This window comes from Neofelis nebulosa, chromosome 6, assembly GCF_028018385.1.
Source record: "Neofelis nebulosa isolate mNeoNeb1 chromosome 6, mNeoNeb1.pri, whole genome shotgun sequence".
NCBI lineage: Eukaryota > Metazoa > Chordata > Mammalia > Carnivora > Felidae > Neofelis > Neofelis nebulosa.
In genome coordinates this window covers 136,728,419-136,748,082 of record NC_080787.1, presented here as the reverse complement: position 1 = coordinate 136,748,082, position 19,664 = coordinate 136,728,419, and the positions used below count along the sequence as shown (strand labels likewise).

The following is a 19,664-nucleotide window of genomic DNA, read 5'->3' as shown; positions in this document are numbered from 1 at the left end:
AAGCTTTTAATAGAGCCTTCTCATATAATCCGTTTTAAAGACAATTAATGAAAGGGGAAAGAAGGTGTCAGTTGCAGTTACATTTGCAAAAACCAAACTGCAGCTTTTATTTAGAATGAATCTGTGCTCAGCTATGTAGACGTACACATGTTGATTATTTGGACCTATGCACGCATTTCTGGATGGGCAGAACTTCTCAATGAATAATGGTTGTAGTAACCCAAAAAGTATCTCAGAATATTGTCAGTCTTAGAGACCAGGGCAACAACTGCAATAGAATTTCTACCATTTGCCCCAATTAATACACCACTTTGCCCTGAAGATGTTCAAGTCAGCATTTTATTGTTGGAATAATAAAGAGAAATTCATCTGACAAAGGGCATGATACAGAATACATCTATAGAAGACACTTCTCATCTTAATGTTGACAAGTTGATGTCCTTCCTTTTGTATCAGTGAAAGAAATTTTGGTCAAACTGTCAAAAAAAAAAAAAAAAAAAAAACCCCACCAGCTCCTAATGTGGAATTTAACCTCCCATCTTCGTCTAAAAGTTATCTTTTAACAACAACAATAAAAAAACTTCATTTCCAGGAATTTAAAAAATCGAAAGAAAAACATCAAAGTTGATAATTAAAAATAAAAATTTATATTATTCATTTTTCTGACTACTACCATTTTGTTTTGTTTTGTTTTTTTATGTGTACCTTTCATGGAAATATCTGTCACAGTGATCATGGAATAGAAATGTGATTTTATATCCTTAGAGGTTAATAATATGATGTTAACAACAATTTTCTAATCAAAGAATCTGATAGTGTAAAACATCTGATGTAGGAATATCTAACCGATGACCACTGAGATTGCGAAGAATCTAGAAACTTCAGAAAGAGAAAACCTAGCTGATTTGATTGGCTCTGTGTTGTACTACTTACTGTGTTTAATACAGCATCTGTTATTAAAGATGCTTTGGTCAAAGCACAAGTTGTCAACTGACTTCTAAGCATTGCCTATTACTTGGCCCCTGGTCTGAACAGAGAACTGGCAATTTAAGGTCAGGTTCTTGCTCATTTCCTGTATATGTCTCTGGATATAATATTCTATTGTTTATTCCCTATTTTACTTTGAAATTCAGAAACCTTCTACCTGCCTGAACCTGATGTTTTGATACCTAATTTAATATTTCATGTAAGAACTTATATAAACCAAATATTTTGTCTAAAAATGTAATTTTCTTTAACCTCTCTTTTTGTTATTCTTCAATGCCCAGGCAAGGAACCTGTTTACAGCAGTCAGACTCTTTCCAGAGAATAATCCAGATAGGCTCAGCTCAGTTTTCTGGCGGGTGCTTCCTAGTCACTGGTACATCTGGTTTCTCTTCACATAGAAAAGTTTGTTGATCTGCCATCATCTGCCTGGTACCTTGCTGGATTTATCCCGGAAGAATCGACGGGGAAATGCCCATTTGCACTCCTAATTTGTAAATCACAGTCACAAAATCAGATACACTACTCACTAACCTATACACCAAATTTATAAATCTAAAGCTGTAAAAAAAGAAGAAAGTTGGAGAAATACCTTCCTATGTGTCTATGGGACTATTTCCTCAGCCTTGAAAAGTGCTGGCCTTACACATTTGCTCCCTGTTTTTAAAAAATCACATTCTTGGGGCGCCTGGGTGGCGCAGTCGGTTAAGCGTCCGACTTCAGCCAGGTCACGATCTCGCGGTCCGTGAGTTCGAGCCCCGCGTCGGGCTCTGGGCTGATGGCTCGGAGCCTGGAGCCTGTTTCCGATTCTGTGTCTCCCTCTCTCTCTGCCCCTCCCCCGTTCATGCTCTGTCTCTCTCTGTCCCAAAAATAAATAAAAAAAAAAAAAAAAAAAAAAAAAAAAAAAAAAAAAAAAAAAACGTTGGATAAAAAATCACATTCTTTTCATTCAATCAATAAACATTTACTGAATTCCTACTGTGAGTGGCCACTGTAACCTTTCTATCCTTTCTAAAAGAAAGCAAAGGGGCCTTGTTCAGTGGGTCTAAGGCAGTAATAAGGACATGTCAATTTATGCTGGAGTTTTCTAGTCAGTTTTAAGGTAATTTCTTTCATATAAGAGGAAATAACAGAGTAAAAAATGGAAGAGAGGAAGGCACTCAGTACCTATTTGTCAAGCACTGGGCCAGGAACTCTGTGGATGTTTGGTGCAGAATGCTAATAAGCCTCTTAGGAATTATGGAAGGTATTTATTTTTCCTATTTTATGGACAAGGATAAAAAACTGTTGATTAGTTCAATAATCGTTCAAGACCATTCCCCATGCTACACTATACTTTATGTTCTAAATTGATTCACCACCTGAAAAGGCAATCGGCATGATTCCAAAATTTGAACTAAGAGCCAAGGAGCTCCAAAGTAAAAACTCAAGGCTTACTGTTTTTGTTGTTGATTTCACAACACAAGATGCTGTAAACTTCTCTGGACTAAGAAACTGCTTGAATACAGCTGTTCTAATTTGCTTAAATTCCTGTAGTGGGAGGAAGCCCTTCACATTATGCATTACCTAAGTCAAGAAAAGGCTGATTCCTCACCCCACAAAATTGTGTTGTAAGATGAACTGAACAGGAATTTTGCTATAATCCTCCAAATTCATAATATCCTCAATATTATGAAAGAAAAGTCTCTAACTAATATCTTTTGATGTTCTAGGAAATACAAATCCAGGTACTCCTCTAGTTCTGTTAACATATCTGTCCCTTACCTTATCTTAAAATATTAAAGATATCATAAATGTTAGATAAAAGAGAAAATGCTACGAAATAATTACTCATCCTTAAGAGTAATTATCTCCAGGTATAATTCATGGTAAGACTCCTTCCTTTCTCTTATATTTTTCTCTTATATTTCTTACCTGATCTTCATTTAATGCAAAAGAATTAATGAGCTGCCTTTAATACTTCCCTACTTAAAGTTTTCTTCCTCTGGCTTTAGGTAAGAAGTCTTACAAGTCCATTGGCTAGTTAACCATTCTAGATTGTGACTCTTAATTTAGGTAGAGAATCATTACTTTCAGATTCCAACAGCAGACACAAAGAGATTTCAATGTAGCAAGATAACTGAAGTTAGACATAACACAAATAGAAAATAAAACTTTAAATGACCAGAGTCCCCCCCACCTTTTTTTTTTTTTTCCGGTTGCCATAGATTGTATCATAATGCCCATGGTGAGCAGAGTTTTCAGAAATCGGGTCCCTTCTAGCAACAGTTCAAAAAATGCATGTAAATGTACATCTGTGAAATAAACCTACCACCAATGCTGCACCTGGAGATGAGGTCGTGAAGAGGAAGCCATTTGTTATCACAATAAATTATATCTGTAATCTATACAGACCTCCCACTCCTTAAAAAACCAAAACAAAACAAAATCTAGCTTGGAAATTTTAAAGACTCTGGTTCCCTTTGAAAAAAATGACGAAAAGGTTGACTGGAGTATGATCCTTACTTATCTGCAAGCAACATAGAGTTTAAAGGACAATTTATACATGCTTTTGAGCTTGATCTCCTTGCGTTGCATTTGAGACTGATTTTACAGTGTCTAAATTAATCTCTAGAAGTAGATAAACTATGTAAACCTTAGATTTTTAAAGCAGTACTGTGATAAAAATGCCCTTGGAGACCTTAACTGCTCACCTAGGGACCAGTATGCACCAGGAAGAAAATGCATGTTAATTGCTTTTCCTTTGAGAGCCTCCTACTCTTAAGAATCACAATGCTGATGTAAACTTACATATCGTGTCTATTTCCAAGTAGTGTGGGAAAGATTCTGTAATGCAGGACTGCTCAGGGGCTCTCAGAAGCTGCCTACCCTGGGAGCCTGCTGTGTATCTGTGTCTTCTTTGATAACTTCCTTTCAATTATTTTTGATCCCATCAACATGGCTGTGTTTTCTAAGCAGAAAATAAAACTACTGACATCCAAAGGCAAGAAAAGTAAGAATCAGGAATATTCCAGATTTGTCTTCATTTCCTTCCCCTACTTCCTTCTACTCTCCTTTCTGGCTGTGGTTATGCGACCAGTGGTTAGGTCTACCACCCTGCCCCCCACACGCCTGACATCAGAAACTTGGGGAGTGAGGTGGGATTGGACACAACACTGGCCTTGGCAGCCCCCAGGGAGTGAGGGAAACTAGCTATCAAGTTACAGAGCTGGCTCTAGCCGGGCTGCTGGGAGAGCAAGACACTGTTACTGGTCCTAACACTAAACTTCAGCCAGGTTAAATTTAAAACGAGAAGTTAGAAAAAGTGGTCTTCCCTGGGTGATGTTCCTTAATTCATCAGCTTTATGATTCTACCTATATATGAAATGACTATAAAAAGCACCTTAAAATAAGAATTCCATCACCAAACTATTCTATATTGAATTCTATAAAAAAAAATCTCAACCCACGAAAACATGGTCCTATATGAAGCGAGAAGAAGATGTATGTTAAAATATAAAATGAAAGCTCCTAACTCTCAAGTTAAAGGCTAATGTGGGGGCGCCTGGGTGGCGCAGTCGGTTAAGCGTCCGACTTCAGCCAGGTCACGATCTCGCGGTCCGTGAGTTCGAGCCCCGCGTCAGGCTCTGGGCTGATGGCTCGGAGCCTGGAGCCTGTTTCCGATTCTGTGTCTCCCTCTCTCTCTGACCCTTCCCCGTTCATGCTATGTCTCTCTCTGTCCCAAAAATAAATTAAAAAGTTGAAAAAAAAAAAAAAAAAAATTAAAGGCTAATGTGGAAACGATGTAATGGCAAGCTAATGCCAGAAACCTGCTCTGTGTCTTATATTACACTTACAATCAGTTATCACCCAAATGCCTCAGCCAACCTCATTTATTTCCCCCCAAGAATTCGGAGAATGGACAGGAGAGTTCCCAAAGTATGCACAAGACCTTATCTCAAAACTGAACTCAGTTCTTCTTTATGTGATGTTTCACTGCCTCACTTCTAGCTGTTGTAAGTTAGTTACCCAGGATACTAAGTTGATTATTCCAGAATTTTTCCAAGCAAAAAGTTAAGCTGATGAGTATTTCCAGGGTCATCATCCATGTCCCTTTTTGAAAGAAGGTTCTAAATATGCCCTTTTCCAGTCTTCAGGCACCTCATCAGTCCTCCACGAGTTCTCAAAAATGATATCTAGCGGTTCTGTGATGACTTCGGCCAATTCATTAAGTACTCTAGGATGCCGGCCATGGGGACCTGTGGATTTGAACATATCGGGGTTATTTAGGTTCTCCTTTACCCATTCTTCCCCTAGTCCATCATGGATTTCTGCTCCTAGTTTTCTTTTAAGTAAACTCCACACCCAGTGTGGGACTCGAACTCACGACCCTGAGCTCAAGAGTCACATGCTGTACCGACTGCTGCTCCTATGTTTAAGTCACAATTGTCCTTTCTGGTTATCAAATGGACTTTTAAAACAATAGTTGTTTTTTTTTTTAATGTTTACTTTTTGAGAGAGAGAGAGAGAGAGAGAGAGAGAGAGAGAGAAAGTGGGGGAGGGGCAGACAGAGGGAGACACAGAATCTGAAGCTGACTCCAGGCTCTGAGCTGTCAGCACAAAGCCCGATGCAGGGCTCGAACTCATGAACCATGAGATCATGACCTGAGCTGAAGTTGGACGCTTAACTTACTGAGCCACCCAGGTGCCCCTGAAAAAACAGTTTTAAGTCTCTGTTTTTTTTTTTTTTACCTATCAATTTTCTCCTTGAAGCTACTGAATGAAAAATGTAATTTTTTTCAGGCCCAAGTCTTATTTGTCTTGTTTAAAAACGTTGTTCTTTTTTTTCCCCCCCTTTTATGTTTCTTGTAAGAACAGGCAAGTAAAGCAAAAAAAAAAAAAATAAATGAAAGTATATCTTGCAACAGTTTGTCTCCTGACGTCACCTCGCTCCCTACTACGCGGGAGCGTCCTCAGTAGCAGAAGTAACAGCACACTTGGAGACATTCTAAAGGCCACCTATCTCGGGCTCAGAGGGTACATATCTATTCAACTTGTATCTGCAACTGCTAACTCAAAATGCACCTTCTGAAATAGAAAAAAGATTCACAGTCATCCTTAGAATCGTTTGTAGGCACACACAGTCACTTTTTCACGTAGGCATTTCAAAAGCGTAGTCGTACACGAGCTGGAAAGAGATCGAGAAGGATTTCTTAGGAAGCAGCCCCCTCTCGTAGAAATTGCCTGCTGTCCTGCGGTCATCTGTGCCGACGTTCTGGGATTGCTATTACACTAATTATCACCGAGCTGTGATAGGCGTTGACAGTTTTAACCCCTTCTTTGTCACAGAGAGTCCTCAGAAGCCGAAAGCCAGCAACAGATTATGGCTTCCTGCCCATATGTCGCTGCATGCCCCAAATCCCCTGATGGATCTAGAATACATGCAGGGGAGGAAGAAAGAGAGTGCAGAGGGGAAGAATGAGGACACGTGAGTCTTCCAACGCGATGTCTGATGTGACAGGCAGACCGTGCCGCTTGGATTCAACTGTTAACTTGTTTCATTTTGTTTTCTAATTGGAACAGCTTTTGAAAAAGGTTGAATCAGTTGTGCTGTCTTTTGTTTTGCCTTTCTATCTCCACCTCTCCAGCCTCACCCCTCGTTTTAGCTCTTAAAAGAGCTGTGTTAAGTGCCAAAAAAAACAAAAAAAAACAAAAAAAAAAGTATTCTAGACATCACTAAAAGACTCTTTTAAAGAATAATTCTGCACATTTCTCTAGGGTACAACAATTTGTTTTAGCATGTGCCATTTTCACCCCTGCTCAAATAGCCACCTGCTGATGGCAATATGTTAACTAATATGTCATTATTAATTAGTGTGGGTAATATCATCCACCAACTGCATCTAAATGGAGAGAAAGTATTACTATCCATGCTCAGAAAGTTTCTTTCTCCGGGGAATCAAGCTCTTTCCAGGCCCTTTTTTTTTTCTATATTACTAAGTAATAATATCATACTACTAATTTACATATTCAAATAGTCACTCCAATAAATTCACATCTAAGCCAACGCCTCTATCAAGATCACTTCCTGCTATGAACTGTGGAAAAATCATGTTCAAGCTATCTTGACAAACTATTTTTGCAGGGCGGTGGGGGGGGGGGGGGGACGAGGGGAAGTTCCGTAGAGGAGGGAAGTCACCCTAATATAAAGACGGCAAGACTGTTTGGTGTAACGTTGTCATAGGTGAATGAATGGAAAGGCATTCCACCAAAAACTATCTTGCCTATACAGTGCAAGAGACTGCATTTCAAACAGAAAAGGCAAAAGAAAGAGCTTCAGGTTACAGCTTTAGGCGTCAGGCATTTCTCAGATGGCAGGAAGACCCCAGCTAGGATCAGGGCAGAGTCACAAAGGGAGGGATAAGGCAACGCCCATGGTGAGGACATTCTTCCTACAACGAAAGAGTCTCTGATGTCTGCCCAAGCTAGATATAGTTCCATCTGAAGTCAGAAAGATGGCCTCACCTACCTTGAAAGGTCATTTTTATTCTAGGAACCTACGAAAGTAAGGAAAATGCCTTTGGACAGGTTATCACCAGCAAATGCAGACACCTTCCATATTATTAAACCCCTTAAAGACGTGGGGTGTGAAATCATTCACAAACCCAGCACCGAGCTGACAGCCTCTGAAACCTCGTGTGTGCCTTTGCTTCAACAAAAACAAATCACATTCATTAAACAAGCCCAGCCTTCCATTTTGCTTTGTTTTATTTATTTATTTATTTACTTACTTACTTGCTTGTTTATTTATTGTTCTTTGGGGGAGAAAGCAGGAGGCAGACAAACAGGATTTCCGCAGTTGGGTCAATGGAGAGTTTCAAGATGTGAGCAGTCCCAGAGAGCTGTAATGAGCCCAGCACATGTTGGTTCATGATTGCAAGGAAACGTCACTAATTTCTCTGTTACAAACGCGGCTTCACGCTCTGGCAGCTGACATGCACCGTGACGTCCCTGATCCGGCTCCTGATAGAGCCCACTCTTCGTATGGAATAGGAGCGAACAGATTTTGAAAATTCTGCCCGGCTTGCAGGGGATACCTGCTGGAAAGGAGTCTTCTGGGCACTGCCAGTCCAGCCTTATTTCGCACGGCTGCTCTCCCCGCCACACGTTTTTCATATTTCCTTTCCCCCCTAAATTATCTGGCAGATGCCTACCAAGAAAGAAGCTCTTTCTTCACTCCAGAGAAATAATAATCTGTTTATATGTATTTATAGGCTTCTTTGGATATTAGGTTGACAAAAAAAATCATGCATGGCATTGCTTCAAATCTGGTCCTTTCTCAAAAACCATGAAAAGCCAAGCCTTGGAACAATAAATAGCAGGCTATATTTTTGGTGCTATCAATGCTCCTGAAGTGTTGTTATTTTTAAAGGTGGAGTTTATGAAAAATGAATGCAGTAGTTTGTAATGTGCCAAATTATATCTCTCTATTTCTAGGGAAACACTGCTAGAAAAGAAGAGAAGAGAAGAGAAGAGAAGAGAAGAGAAGAGAAGAGAAGAGAAAAGAAAAGAAAAGAAAAGAAAAGAAAAAAGAAAAGAAAAGAAAAGAAAAAAAGGGTTCTTCCCCAGCTGGCCTAATTCTCCCCTAACCTGCCTTTGAAACCACTCTCAATAATAGTTATGGCCACACAAACCTAATTCTTGGGCTGAACGGTGACTTTTCAGTTTTATATGTTCTAGGCTATTATGGGGAGTGGGAGGGGCGGAGGGAAAGTCTTTCACTTCACAGATATTTGGCAATTCTCCTAATCGACGTTAGAGTTCCAATCCGAGAAACAGGGAGGGGCGGCGAAAGTTATTTAATGAATAAAGAAACTATTGTGCTGTAGTTAAAAATTAGATTTATGAGACTACATTTTTTCTCGGTTGATTATTCTGATTTTTAAGTGATTTCAAGTCTGTTACTCTTTTTAGCTTGTGATTTACCCCCCTAATTAAAGGCAATCAGAGTTACACGGAGGGTGCCCGATTTAGAAGTTATTTCTCTGTTGTGTTATTATTCTAGAGGCTATAACTCCACTGCAGATATAGAGCCAACAGGCAGAAAATATCCACATTTGGGTGCTGGGATAAAGACATAAAACTGGCGAGTGAATATTAATAGCCCATGCAGTTTCCTTACAATGGGGGTGGGGAAAACACTCTCAGGAAAAAGTTAAGATTGATGGTACAAATGCCACGTTCTCTCCTTCTGGATGACACAAGGGGCACAGAGCTGAATGTGGTCTGGTGGTCTGGTGACAAGATAAAAGCTTTTTTTACCTCATGACTTTCTCAAGCTAAGTTTACCAACATTCAGTCACATCACAATGCCTATCGTTATGGAACGGAGGATGGTTGGAATTTGCTTAGAGAGACGGGGCTTAAATACAGCTTGTTTTTCTTTTTTTATTATTTTTTTTTAATGTTTATTTAGTTTTGAGAGAGAGAAAGAGGGAATATGAGCGGGGAGGGGCACAGAGAGAGGGAGACACGGAATCCAAAGCAGACTCCGGGCTCCGAGCTGTCAGCAGAGATCCCGATGTGGGGCTCGAACTCATGAACCATGAGATCAAGACCTGAACCGAAGTCAGACGCTTAACCGACGGAGCCACCCAGGAGCCCCTTCAGCTTCGTTTCAATTGTGAACTTCTCCAAGGGCAGAAACCACATTTCATTCTCTTTATGTCTCCAGTGGAAACATACATATAACGTCACACACACGACTATCGCTGACCGATGGGATCCCCCACAGGGTAACGTTTACGTATCATTCCTCAGTAAGCTAAGTTCCTACTGGAAAATATCAGTCTGGCAGTCAGCTGAGAGTATCTATTTCCAACAGAGAAAACATTTTCAGTATATGTCCACTCCACCAGTATATATCGTGATGGTCACCTTTCCGCTCCTCGAAAGGCCTGGGTCCCCTCGGCTGCTGCACTAGGAAAGGCCAAGGCTGCCTCCCAGACCCCAGGAAGCTGGAGGATGCCTACTTAAGGTCACATAATTAGCTGGCATACATGTCCTTTCGCTGCTAGATTTCCCAGGGAATTCTACAGACTAAAAAAAAAAATAACTGACTTCGGAGTGACCTATGTATATTTTCTTTTTTTGACTTTAAACACAAACACCCAATGGGGCTCCTGGGTGGCTCAGTCAGTTGGGCGTCCGACTTCGGCTCAGGTCATCATCTCACAATCCATGGGTTTGAGCCCCACATTGGGCTCTGTGCTGACAGCTCAGAGCCTGGAGCCTCCTTCGGATTCTGTGTCTCCCTCTCTCTCTCTCTGCCCCTCCCCTGCTCAGACTCTGTCTCTCTCTGTCTCAAAAATAAATATTCTGATACAACAGAATACCAGAGACTGGGTGGTTTATAAACAACAAAGGCTGAGAAGGCCAACCTCAAGGTGCCTACAGATTCGGTGGTGAAGGCTCTCTTCTTGGTTCACAGACACCATCTTCTCGCTGAAGGAGTGAGGGAGCTTTCTGGGGGACGTTTTATAAAGGCGCTGACCCCGTCATCCGTGCCTCATCCTCATGACCCAATCACCTCCCAAAGGCCCCACCTCCAAATACCATTCTAGGCATTAGGTTTCAACCTACGAATCTTGGAGAACACAGACTCAGTCTGCAGGAATATTTGTCTCTAACCAGACTCAAGGCTGCCCACTGAAGGGTTCTCCCCTCTCTCTCTCTCTCTCTCTCTCTCTCTCTCTCTCTCTCTCTCTCTCTCATCTACCTAGTCACTGTAAAATCATCCATTATTATGTACTAATGGTCTCTGAAGACACCATTAGCAGTAATCTGCTAACTCTTACTATGATTATCATCGATATGATTGCCCTTAACGGTATGTTTACAGAGAATACTGTAATTATTATTACCTGCCTATCCTAGCAACAGTAAACAACTGCTAATCTTTATTAAGTGACCTTCCTCTGTGCCAGGCACTGTGCTGAGAACATCGTGTATTTACGCGAAATCTCCATCACTTGTCACCAGAAGCCAATGTGATGCCTATCACAGACCCAGTTTTATAGATGAGGAATCTGAGGCTTTGAAGTGTAGGTAACCTGGCTGGGTTAAAGTATTAATCAGTGGCAGAGGGGGTCTGTCCAACAGCAGAGCCTCCTCTTATAAAAGGACGTCAGCACCCTATCATTTTTTTGAATTTTTTAACATTTTTATTCATTTTTTGTGAGACGGAGAGAGACAGGGTGTGAGCAGGGGAAAGGCAGAGACAGAGGGTGACATAGAATCCAAAGCAGGCTCCAGGCTCTGAGCTGTCAGCACAGAGCCCGATGGAGGGCTCGAAGCCATGAACCATAGAATCATGACCTGAGCCAAAGTCAGATGCTCAACTGACTGAGCCACCCAGGTGCCCTAAGTAGGTCTGCACCCCACCGTTTGTGATTGGGAATGTATAATAAATGGTGTTCCCCAAAGTGCCTATCACTTAGAATGTGAACTTAGAAATACGGCCTTTGCAGAAGGTTCAGGATCTCAAGATAAAATCATCCTGGATTTAGGGCCCACCCTAATCCTAAATCCAGTCACTGGTGTGCTTGTAAGAGGAGAACAGTCCACAGAGAGACATACACAGAGGAGAAGCCCATGTGAAGACAGAGGCAGAGAACAGAGAGAGAGGCAGCCATAAGCCAAGTGATGCCAGGAGTCGCCTGACGCCGGAAGGAGTGCGGAAGGATTCTCTCCTGGAGGCTTTGGGGGGAGCACGCCCTCTCCCCCAAGACCTGATGTTGGACTTCTGGATTCCAGAACCATGAGAGAATAAATTTCCGTTGGTTTAAGCCACTCAGGTTTTGGCACGTTGTCACAGAAGGCCTCGGAAACTAATACAGACCCCTCTTACAGAAAGATATAATTTCTCAAATGCTCTTAGGAATATTTTTAATCACTTCATTGTTTTAGGAAGTACATGCAAATGTGATTTTAGGCAAAAGGTGTTTTTATTCAGAATATTAAATGCTGAGCATCATGCTTACTTAGATATTATATGCAATGTCATTCATAATATATAAGGGAAATTTTGCTTCTTCACATTAAATAAATGATGCAAACTATTTAAATTAATTATATAAGAAAAATACGACTTATGAAAAATACATTAAAGACGATACACTGTGTTTATACATGAACTCCGTGTATATTAAAAAGCCGACTGAGATTTAACCACTTGCTACAGCATCAAAAATAGAAAATAATCAGAATTTGAAATTACTGCTTTTCTTTTGCTTAATGTCCACTGGTTTATTATTTGTTTGGATATTTATGATTTGCTTTAAATTGCAGGACAAGAGAAGGGTTCAGTGGCTATTTGCAAGCATTTCTCTACAGATAACAAACGATGTATGTGGATACTTTCATTTCCAATGAGTTAAAATTGCACATAATTGCCCATAGTTTTCTGTTTTAATATCAGTTATTGATGAATGAGAGTTTAATGTGCAAGGTAAGCATATTTGAGCTCTATGAGGTTTTCATTTTAAAGAGGACAATATTTAAATAATTTTCAGTATTTTCATTACAAAATACATTTAAAGGTCTATAATGAAACAGTCACTATTCCCAACCTGGAAAACTTTTTTTGATTTCTCTGACAGCTCAGAAGGCTCCAGCTGGAAAACACTGCAATTCTCTATTAGCAGTCACCAAACATTTGGTTCCAGGATCCATTTGTATTTAAAAAAAACAAAAACAAAAACAAAAAACAAAAAAAAAAACCAAACATTGAGGATTCCAAAGAGCTTTTGTTTATGTGGGTTATAACTATTGATATATTTACACTATTTGAAATCACAACTGAGCAATGTTTGAAATATTTAATTCATTTAAAAATAAAAATAGTAAATGCATTACATGTTAACCTAAGTAAGATTTTTATGAAAAAATACATTTTCCCCCCAAATTAAGAAGCATGGCATTAATTTTCATTTTTGGATATTTATTTAATGGCTGGTTCGACAGACTACTGGATTCTCACCTCATCCACATTTGATCTGTGACAATATGTTATTTTAGGTGAAGTATCTAAACAAAATCTAGCCTCACACAGATACGTCATTAGAAAAAGACTAAAAAAAAACAAATAAAAAGGAAAATTATTTTCATAGTTTTATTTTTTATTTTCAAAAAATTTAATGTTTATTTACTTTTGAGAGAGAGAGACAGAGTGCGAGCAGGGGAGAGGCAGAGAGAGAGAAAGACACAATCTGAAGCAGGCTCCAGGCTCTGAGCAGTCAGCACAGAGCCTGAAGCGAGGCTCGAACCCACAGGCTGTGAGATCATGACCTGAGCTGACGTAGGACGCTTAACCGATTGAGCCACCCAGACACCCCTGGTCTGTTTTCTACTAATGGACCTCTTTCCATATATGACTTGGTAACATCATGCATTGGTCATTTGGAAACTGGTGGATTCATGGGTTATGCAGCTCTTCCAAACAATACACATCATTATTCGCTATCAAAAAAGTAATGTATTTGTCAATGTCACTGCCCATTTCATCAAAAAAGCCTTCGACATGGGAAAATTGTCAATCTCACTGTGACAGATGTAAGTTTTCCAAAATGTACTTTTATTTGAATATTCAGATTTTAGCATTAACCATAAATATCCGTCACTCACGTTCAAAAAGTTATCTGCTAAAAAAAAACCAAAAAACAAAAAACAAAAAAAACCCAAAGAGTTATCTGCTAAACACCCAAGTCTAAATAACCACAGTTTGTTTCTCAGTCACTCTTTCAACTGAAAGTGATGTTCCATGAATAAAGCAGCCAATTCAGCGGGTAACTCAAACAAGAAGAGACTTGGTTTGCAGAGTCAAGGTTCACACACACTTCCATTTGCAAAGGAAGTCTTTATGGGTACGTAGGAGAAAGAAAATAAATTTCTCCCTACCCTCTAGGTTCTTGGCTGAACTCACCCCCCCACCCCATAATAAAAGAGAGACTAAAAAGAGAAAAACAAATTTAATATCGTACAGGAGCCAATTTGACAATAAGTTACATTAAAAAATAAATAAAAATAATAGTGTGTGCATGAAGGCCCCAAAGATATGAGACCCAAAGAAGTGACAAAAACAGGCAGCTATTATACCTTTTCAGCAAAGAAACAATAAATGTGTAAAGAATTGACAAGGCAAAGAAGTTGAGGCTTAGGGTAGTAACTTAGTAAAGAAATATCAAGGTTTGTTTACAAAGGCTCTTGGCCTTGAACTCCCTAGCTCTGATGGTAAGGATGACTCCTTTCCCCTGGAGCAGGGGCCACCATTCACATGGAGATTTATTTTCTGCTCTCAGAGAGACAAAGGACAGTCAGAGCATCCTTCCTGCATCAGCTGTTTCTCATGGAACTTTAATTCAAAGTAATCAATATGCCAAAGTGGTATTATTTGGGGGAACCCGGCCCCTAACCCCCATGAAACAGTTTTCTCTTGGTCAGATAGAGTGTTTTTTGTTTGTTTTTTTTTTTTGAAATGTACGCAGAGATTGTGATTTAATAACCATACGTATCTCCACTACTCACCAAAGACATTTTAAGGCAGATGACTTTCTGGGGCATGTAAAGGTGAGGAATACAATAAACCCTAATACAGCTGGTGTCACTGCCTTGATCGGCACCAACATGCCTGCGTTTTTGCTCCCTGTTGCTTTTGTGCCACCGGTGCAAATGTCCACGGGGCGAAAAGGTGAACAATGTCACAGGGTTGCTATAAAGTAACTCTTACCTTGCAGAACCTAGAAGGGTCTCAGAGACCCCCTGAGGTCTGTGGCTCACACTTTGCGAACCACCGCTCTATACCACTTCTAGACGCAAGGGTCAAGTTGATATCGCAAAATCAGCACCAATCTCTGACCAACTCCTCAGTCTGGAATAGAATTCTGCCCTTTGAAATAGAAGCTCCTTGCTAATAATTGCTCTGCGTTTACCCTCCTGGCTCCCTATTTGCCTCAGCCCCAAGAAACTAGAAAGTCTGGAGCCTTCCTGCCATGAAAGCCAGTTGACTTTCTTCTCCTGTCTGGTGAGAAAGACCGCAGCGATAGCTGGTCTGAGGGGGTCGGGGGCGTCTCTAAGGCACTGTGCCTGCCAGCTTTCACAACAGGAGCTTTTGAAGTCACTTGGGCAATTCTGAACACAGCCAGCCTGCCGCATCAAAATAACCGTGGTCTCTTGGCATCCCATCCCGGCTTCCCGAACACTGAAGCGTGGCCTCCACGGGGCCTTGACCTCACCTGCCAAATTGGAATGGGCAGGGAAGCAAGGCAACTGTCATAATCCTCTTTAGCAATTCCTTGCAAAGCATATTTGCATGTTTAGTGGCAGCCAGAATGAAGGACTGTCCAGGGCATCTGTGCGGTTTGCTATCTCTCTACCTCTTCTCTGGTGTTGGCAGGGGAAAAGAGGGACAATTTCAAGTGGCTCACAAAGGCCACACTCTCTGATGCCGTCACTCAGAGTCTCAGAGGCCACTGGCTCATTGTCTTTTTTTTTTTTTTTTTTTTTAATTTTTTTTTTTTTTCAACGTTTATTTATTTTTGGGACAGAGAGAGACAGAGCATGAACGGGGGAGGGGCAGAGAGAGAGGGAGACACAGAATCGGAAACAGGCTCCAGGCTCTGAGCCATCAGCCCAGAGCCTGACGCGGGGCTCGAACTCACGGACCGCGAGATCGTGACCTGGCTGAAGTCGGACGCCCAACCGACTGCGCCACCCAGGCGCCCCTAGCTCATTGTCTTAAAAGAAGAGTGTTTATAAAGGCATCCGAAGAATCCTCAAGATTCTGGCCTTGGCCAAATGAACTCTGAAGACACGTGAATGGGTCACCGGAAGCTGCAAAATATGTGACTAGGACTGAGTTGCATCACACACCGGACGCCTCTGCCACACATACTTGCTGCTAGGAAGTGACAGTTCCAGAAGGTCTGGGAACAGAGCCCAGATCAAAGGACTCCACAGTTATAGTACAAGGTAGCTTAATGTCATTGTGTCCAGAGTAAGCCCAGGTGACTCTGTGTGTGTGTGTGTGTGTGTGCGCGCGCGCGTGTGTGTGCGTGTGTGTGGTGTTGAGGGTTAGGGATAGGGAATGGAGAACACATAGGGGTACACTACCTGAAATCAAACCAGCCTACCCTCCAGGTAGTCCTCAAGAGCCATCTATCCCTTTCTGCCAGGAAAGAAGTGAAATCCTCTGTGGGTTGGTGGGGGGGGGGGGGGGGGGGGTCAGAAAGCAGTGCAGGACCAGAGATCCAGGCTCACAATCTGAAATGAAACCCTAGGTTTACTGCTTCCTGATGGGTGGCCATGGGCAATCACTTAATCTAACCATTCTGTGCCTCAGTTTCTCATCTATAAAATGGGAACAACAGTAGTACCTACATCTCAGAGTGTTATTAGGAGCATTAAACGAGCTGGCTAATATTTCTAGACTATTTAGAACAGTATCGGGCACAATGTAAGCCCATATAAGTGTCTGGGTGTTTTTTTTCTAACACTTATCCCATAAAAGGCACGGAACTCTATTTCTTCGTTCAGTCACTGAGTGATATAAACCCCCCCCCCCCTTAGGAGGCACAGATACTTAGGCACATCTTCAGGAAAAAAACAGAATGGATGTGCGGCAGCATTAAGTTAGTCATCCACAAATGTTATTAGAATAAATCATGAGTAATGTGTATGCTTTAAGCACTATCTAGCCATTAACTTTTAAATATTTCATTTAGCTTTGTGAAGCATGCCCTATAGAACATAACTACCATAGGAGTATAGTTCTCAGCTTGTTCAAGCACAAAGACCTCTTTAATTATTTTAAAAACATAGTACAACATAGAACCACAGCCCCCCCCCCCCACACAGGGCATGTGAATAAAAAAGTAATTTTACTGTTATATATACTTTTTTTACTTTCCTCCTGCCCTTTGATTGAGAAAAAAAAATACTGCTTTAAAAGTGACCAAGAACCCCTTCAAATAAATGTATGCAAAGCAGGTTATTTACGTGGATATCCAACTGAGAATGTTTGGTACCCAAACAGATTCTATGACTCTTATTCCCCAAGGGTCCGTCTTCTTTGGATTAGGAGCAACTTTGCCAGAGGGACAGAATCCTCAGAAGCTAAAATCACATTCTTGGGAACATTCAAATGTATTAAAATGAAGATGGGTTAACCAAATGAAAGTCAAACCCCAGAATCCCAACCTCAGGGTCACCCTTGTGGCCCCTACATTCTTGCATTGGTTAGCATTTGCCAGGCAAGACTTTTTAGAGCAGTATTTCAAGAAGCCAAAGGCCAACATTTTTTATGTCTTAACTCAGAATAGCCTGCTTTGCTCTTCACACAGTTGGGCCTTACAATCTTCCACAGTTGGGCCTTACAATTTTTCATTGTTCACTCCTTCAGGAATCCAAACCACCGTAGCAAAGACGTTAAACAGAGAAACAGATAATCCCACGTAGTTTCTGCAGGAACCAAGCCTGTTTCCAGAGATAATAGAATGGATCCAAATTTCATGGAACTAATACAGATCCATGGAAACCTCCCCAAGCAAAAAACACAGAAGCTCAATGCATTGGATATTTTCCAGAAAATTCAAAACCAGGATAACAAGGGATTTTAGAACTCCCCCACCCCTTCCGTTGATAGGAATTTCTCTCCTATGTGACCCGGAACACGATTCCAAGAACTGACTTTTGTCCACCCGGTAAAATAGTATTTAAAATAGATATATCCATCGGCTGAAATCATGTTTAAGAATGACTTCTTGTCTGTTTCTCATTCCCTTTGAAACCAAATGTAAAATAACCTTTCACATTGCTGTATTTTACTACCACTTTAAAGGAGTTGTTTTTATTTTAGGATATAATGTGCAAAATCATGCCACTTAACACTACATTATATTCACAGATCATGAAAGTTAAATACAGACACCTTGCTGATTTCCTAATATAGATTCAGCTAAGATTAGTTATGCATCCACCACCTTAACATTCAGATTGGGGGGAGGAAAAGCCTTAGTTAAAAATCACACTTGCATTGTAAGTGCTTAGATTTTCATGGTTCATTTAAGAGCTTCACAATCAAGAATTTAATTATGTCAAAAAAAAAAAAAAAAAAAAGAATGGTATCTTCTTAACAGGCAGGATTGCATCCCCCTCAACTTCTCCCCAACCCCCCCAAATGGATCATTATCTTTAACCTCTGTGGACTTGTTTTCTGACCTATGAAATAAGGCATTTGGTTAGGTGATTTTAAGATACCCTCTGGTTCTATCATGCTGCGATTTTAAGATTTCTAAGGAACAGACTAATGAGGAGGCGAAGAGGAAACAGAGCCAAGATGCTATGGGAACCTGGCCAATTCAATTCCTAAACAAGGTGATGTTTCCCATGATGCCAGACAAATGTCCCACACCTCACTGTCGGGGGACTGGCAACCGGGCTGATGGGTAACAAGGCATCATAGAACAACGGAGACCCCAAAACCTCAATTTTGCTTTAATATTTGAACATTTGCCTCACAATATGCTATTCAACAAATCACTGACTCTCAAAAATCATGGCCCTGGGAGTTAAGGCACCAGGACGGAAGGAGAACTAATAACAGTAAGAGGACTAATCGGGGTGGGGGGGGGGGGTGAGGGGTGGGGTGTGGGGGGTGGTGATGGTCTGGTTTTTGGATCAGCAAATCTAACAATAACTTCCAGGCTGAGTAACAGAGTGTTCATGCTTTGCAAGTTTGTATCAATGCACAGTATAATCCTTTACACTGCTGAATTACTTAAATAATTCACCCTGCTGGTAGCCAGTGTTCTGACTGGTTCCACTAAATGAAGGTCTGACTGGTGAGGAGTCTTGCTCCCCCACCAAACAAAGCCTAAGACACAGGCTTGCGTGTGTGTAGTTTATTTGGGAACGCGATCCCGGAGAGTAGAAGTAAGGGCCAGGGAAAGTGAAATAAAGGAAGGAAAGCCAAAAGGAGGATGCATGATGGGTTGGCCACTTGATGTGTTCGTTCAATCCTGCAGGACCTTCTGAGGAGCCTTGGGAAATGCATCTCAGAACCGTGCAGGTAAGAGAAGAAAGAGGGAAACATTTATCCCTCCAAGTTTCTTGCCCATTTGTCAAGGTTTTGCCTCGTGGGTGTTCATTTCCCTGCACTTCCTGTTTATACATGTGAGTTCTTAGCTCCCACAGGAATGCATGACAAAGCCAGAGAAGCCCCTGGACGTGAAGCAAGAAGCACGGGCTTATGCCAATGAGCTGTCAGCCTGCACCTATGTGCTGCTAGCTAAGGCCTGTGTACAGGCGCTTGTTTAGCAGTGCCTGGAATATGAACCAAGGCCAAGATGATTTGAACTGGCATACACAAGCATCAAGGCATGTGCAGCAGTCAGGATGGGCCAGTTACGCTGCAGGAACAAATGCCCCCACAGTGTCAATGGCTTACAACAACAAAGGTTTGTTTTTCAGTCACGCTGTAAGTCCATGGTGGGGCTGCTATGGTTCTGTGCCATTTTCTTCACTCCAGGACCAAAGGGGACAAAATGGTCTCCATCAGGAACATTGCCAGTCAATATGACTTGAGAGAAAAGGTTAAATTTATGAACCATGCATAGTTTTGTCAAGCTTTTGCCTACAAGAAATTC

The 19,664-nt window shown here is 41.2% G+C and overlaps 1 protein-coding gene across 3 annotated transcripts in view; it reads right to left on the bottom strand.

Annotated features, from left to right (window-relative positions):
• Positions 1 to 4,838: 4,838 nt before the first annotated feature.
• Positions 4,839 to 19,664, bottom strand: part of SAMD5 (sterile alpha motif domain containing 5) — a 52,222-nt gene continuing 37,396 nt past the window's right edge. The window contains exons 2-3 of one of the 3 annotated variants that reach the window (XM_058735576.1): positions 7,751 to 7,865; positions 4,839 to 5,222 (exon numbers count right to left, since the gene is read on the bottom strand). In XM_058735576.1, coding sequence (XP_058591559.1) covers positions 7,767 to 7,865 — 99 coding nt within the window. In that variant the 3' untranslated portion in view covers positions 4,839 to 5,222; positions 7,751 to 7,766. The remainder of the gene's footprint in view (positions 5,223 to 7,750; positions 7,866 to 19,664) is intronic. The other 2 variants (XM_058735575.1, XM_058735577.1) reach the window with 2 other exon arrangements.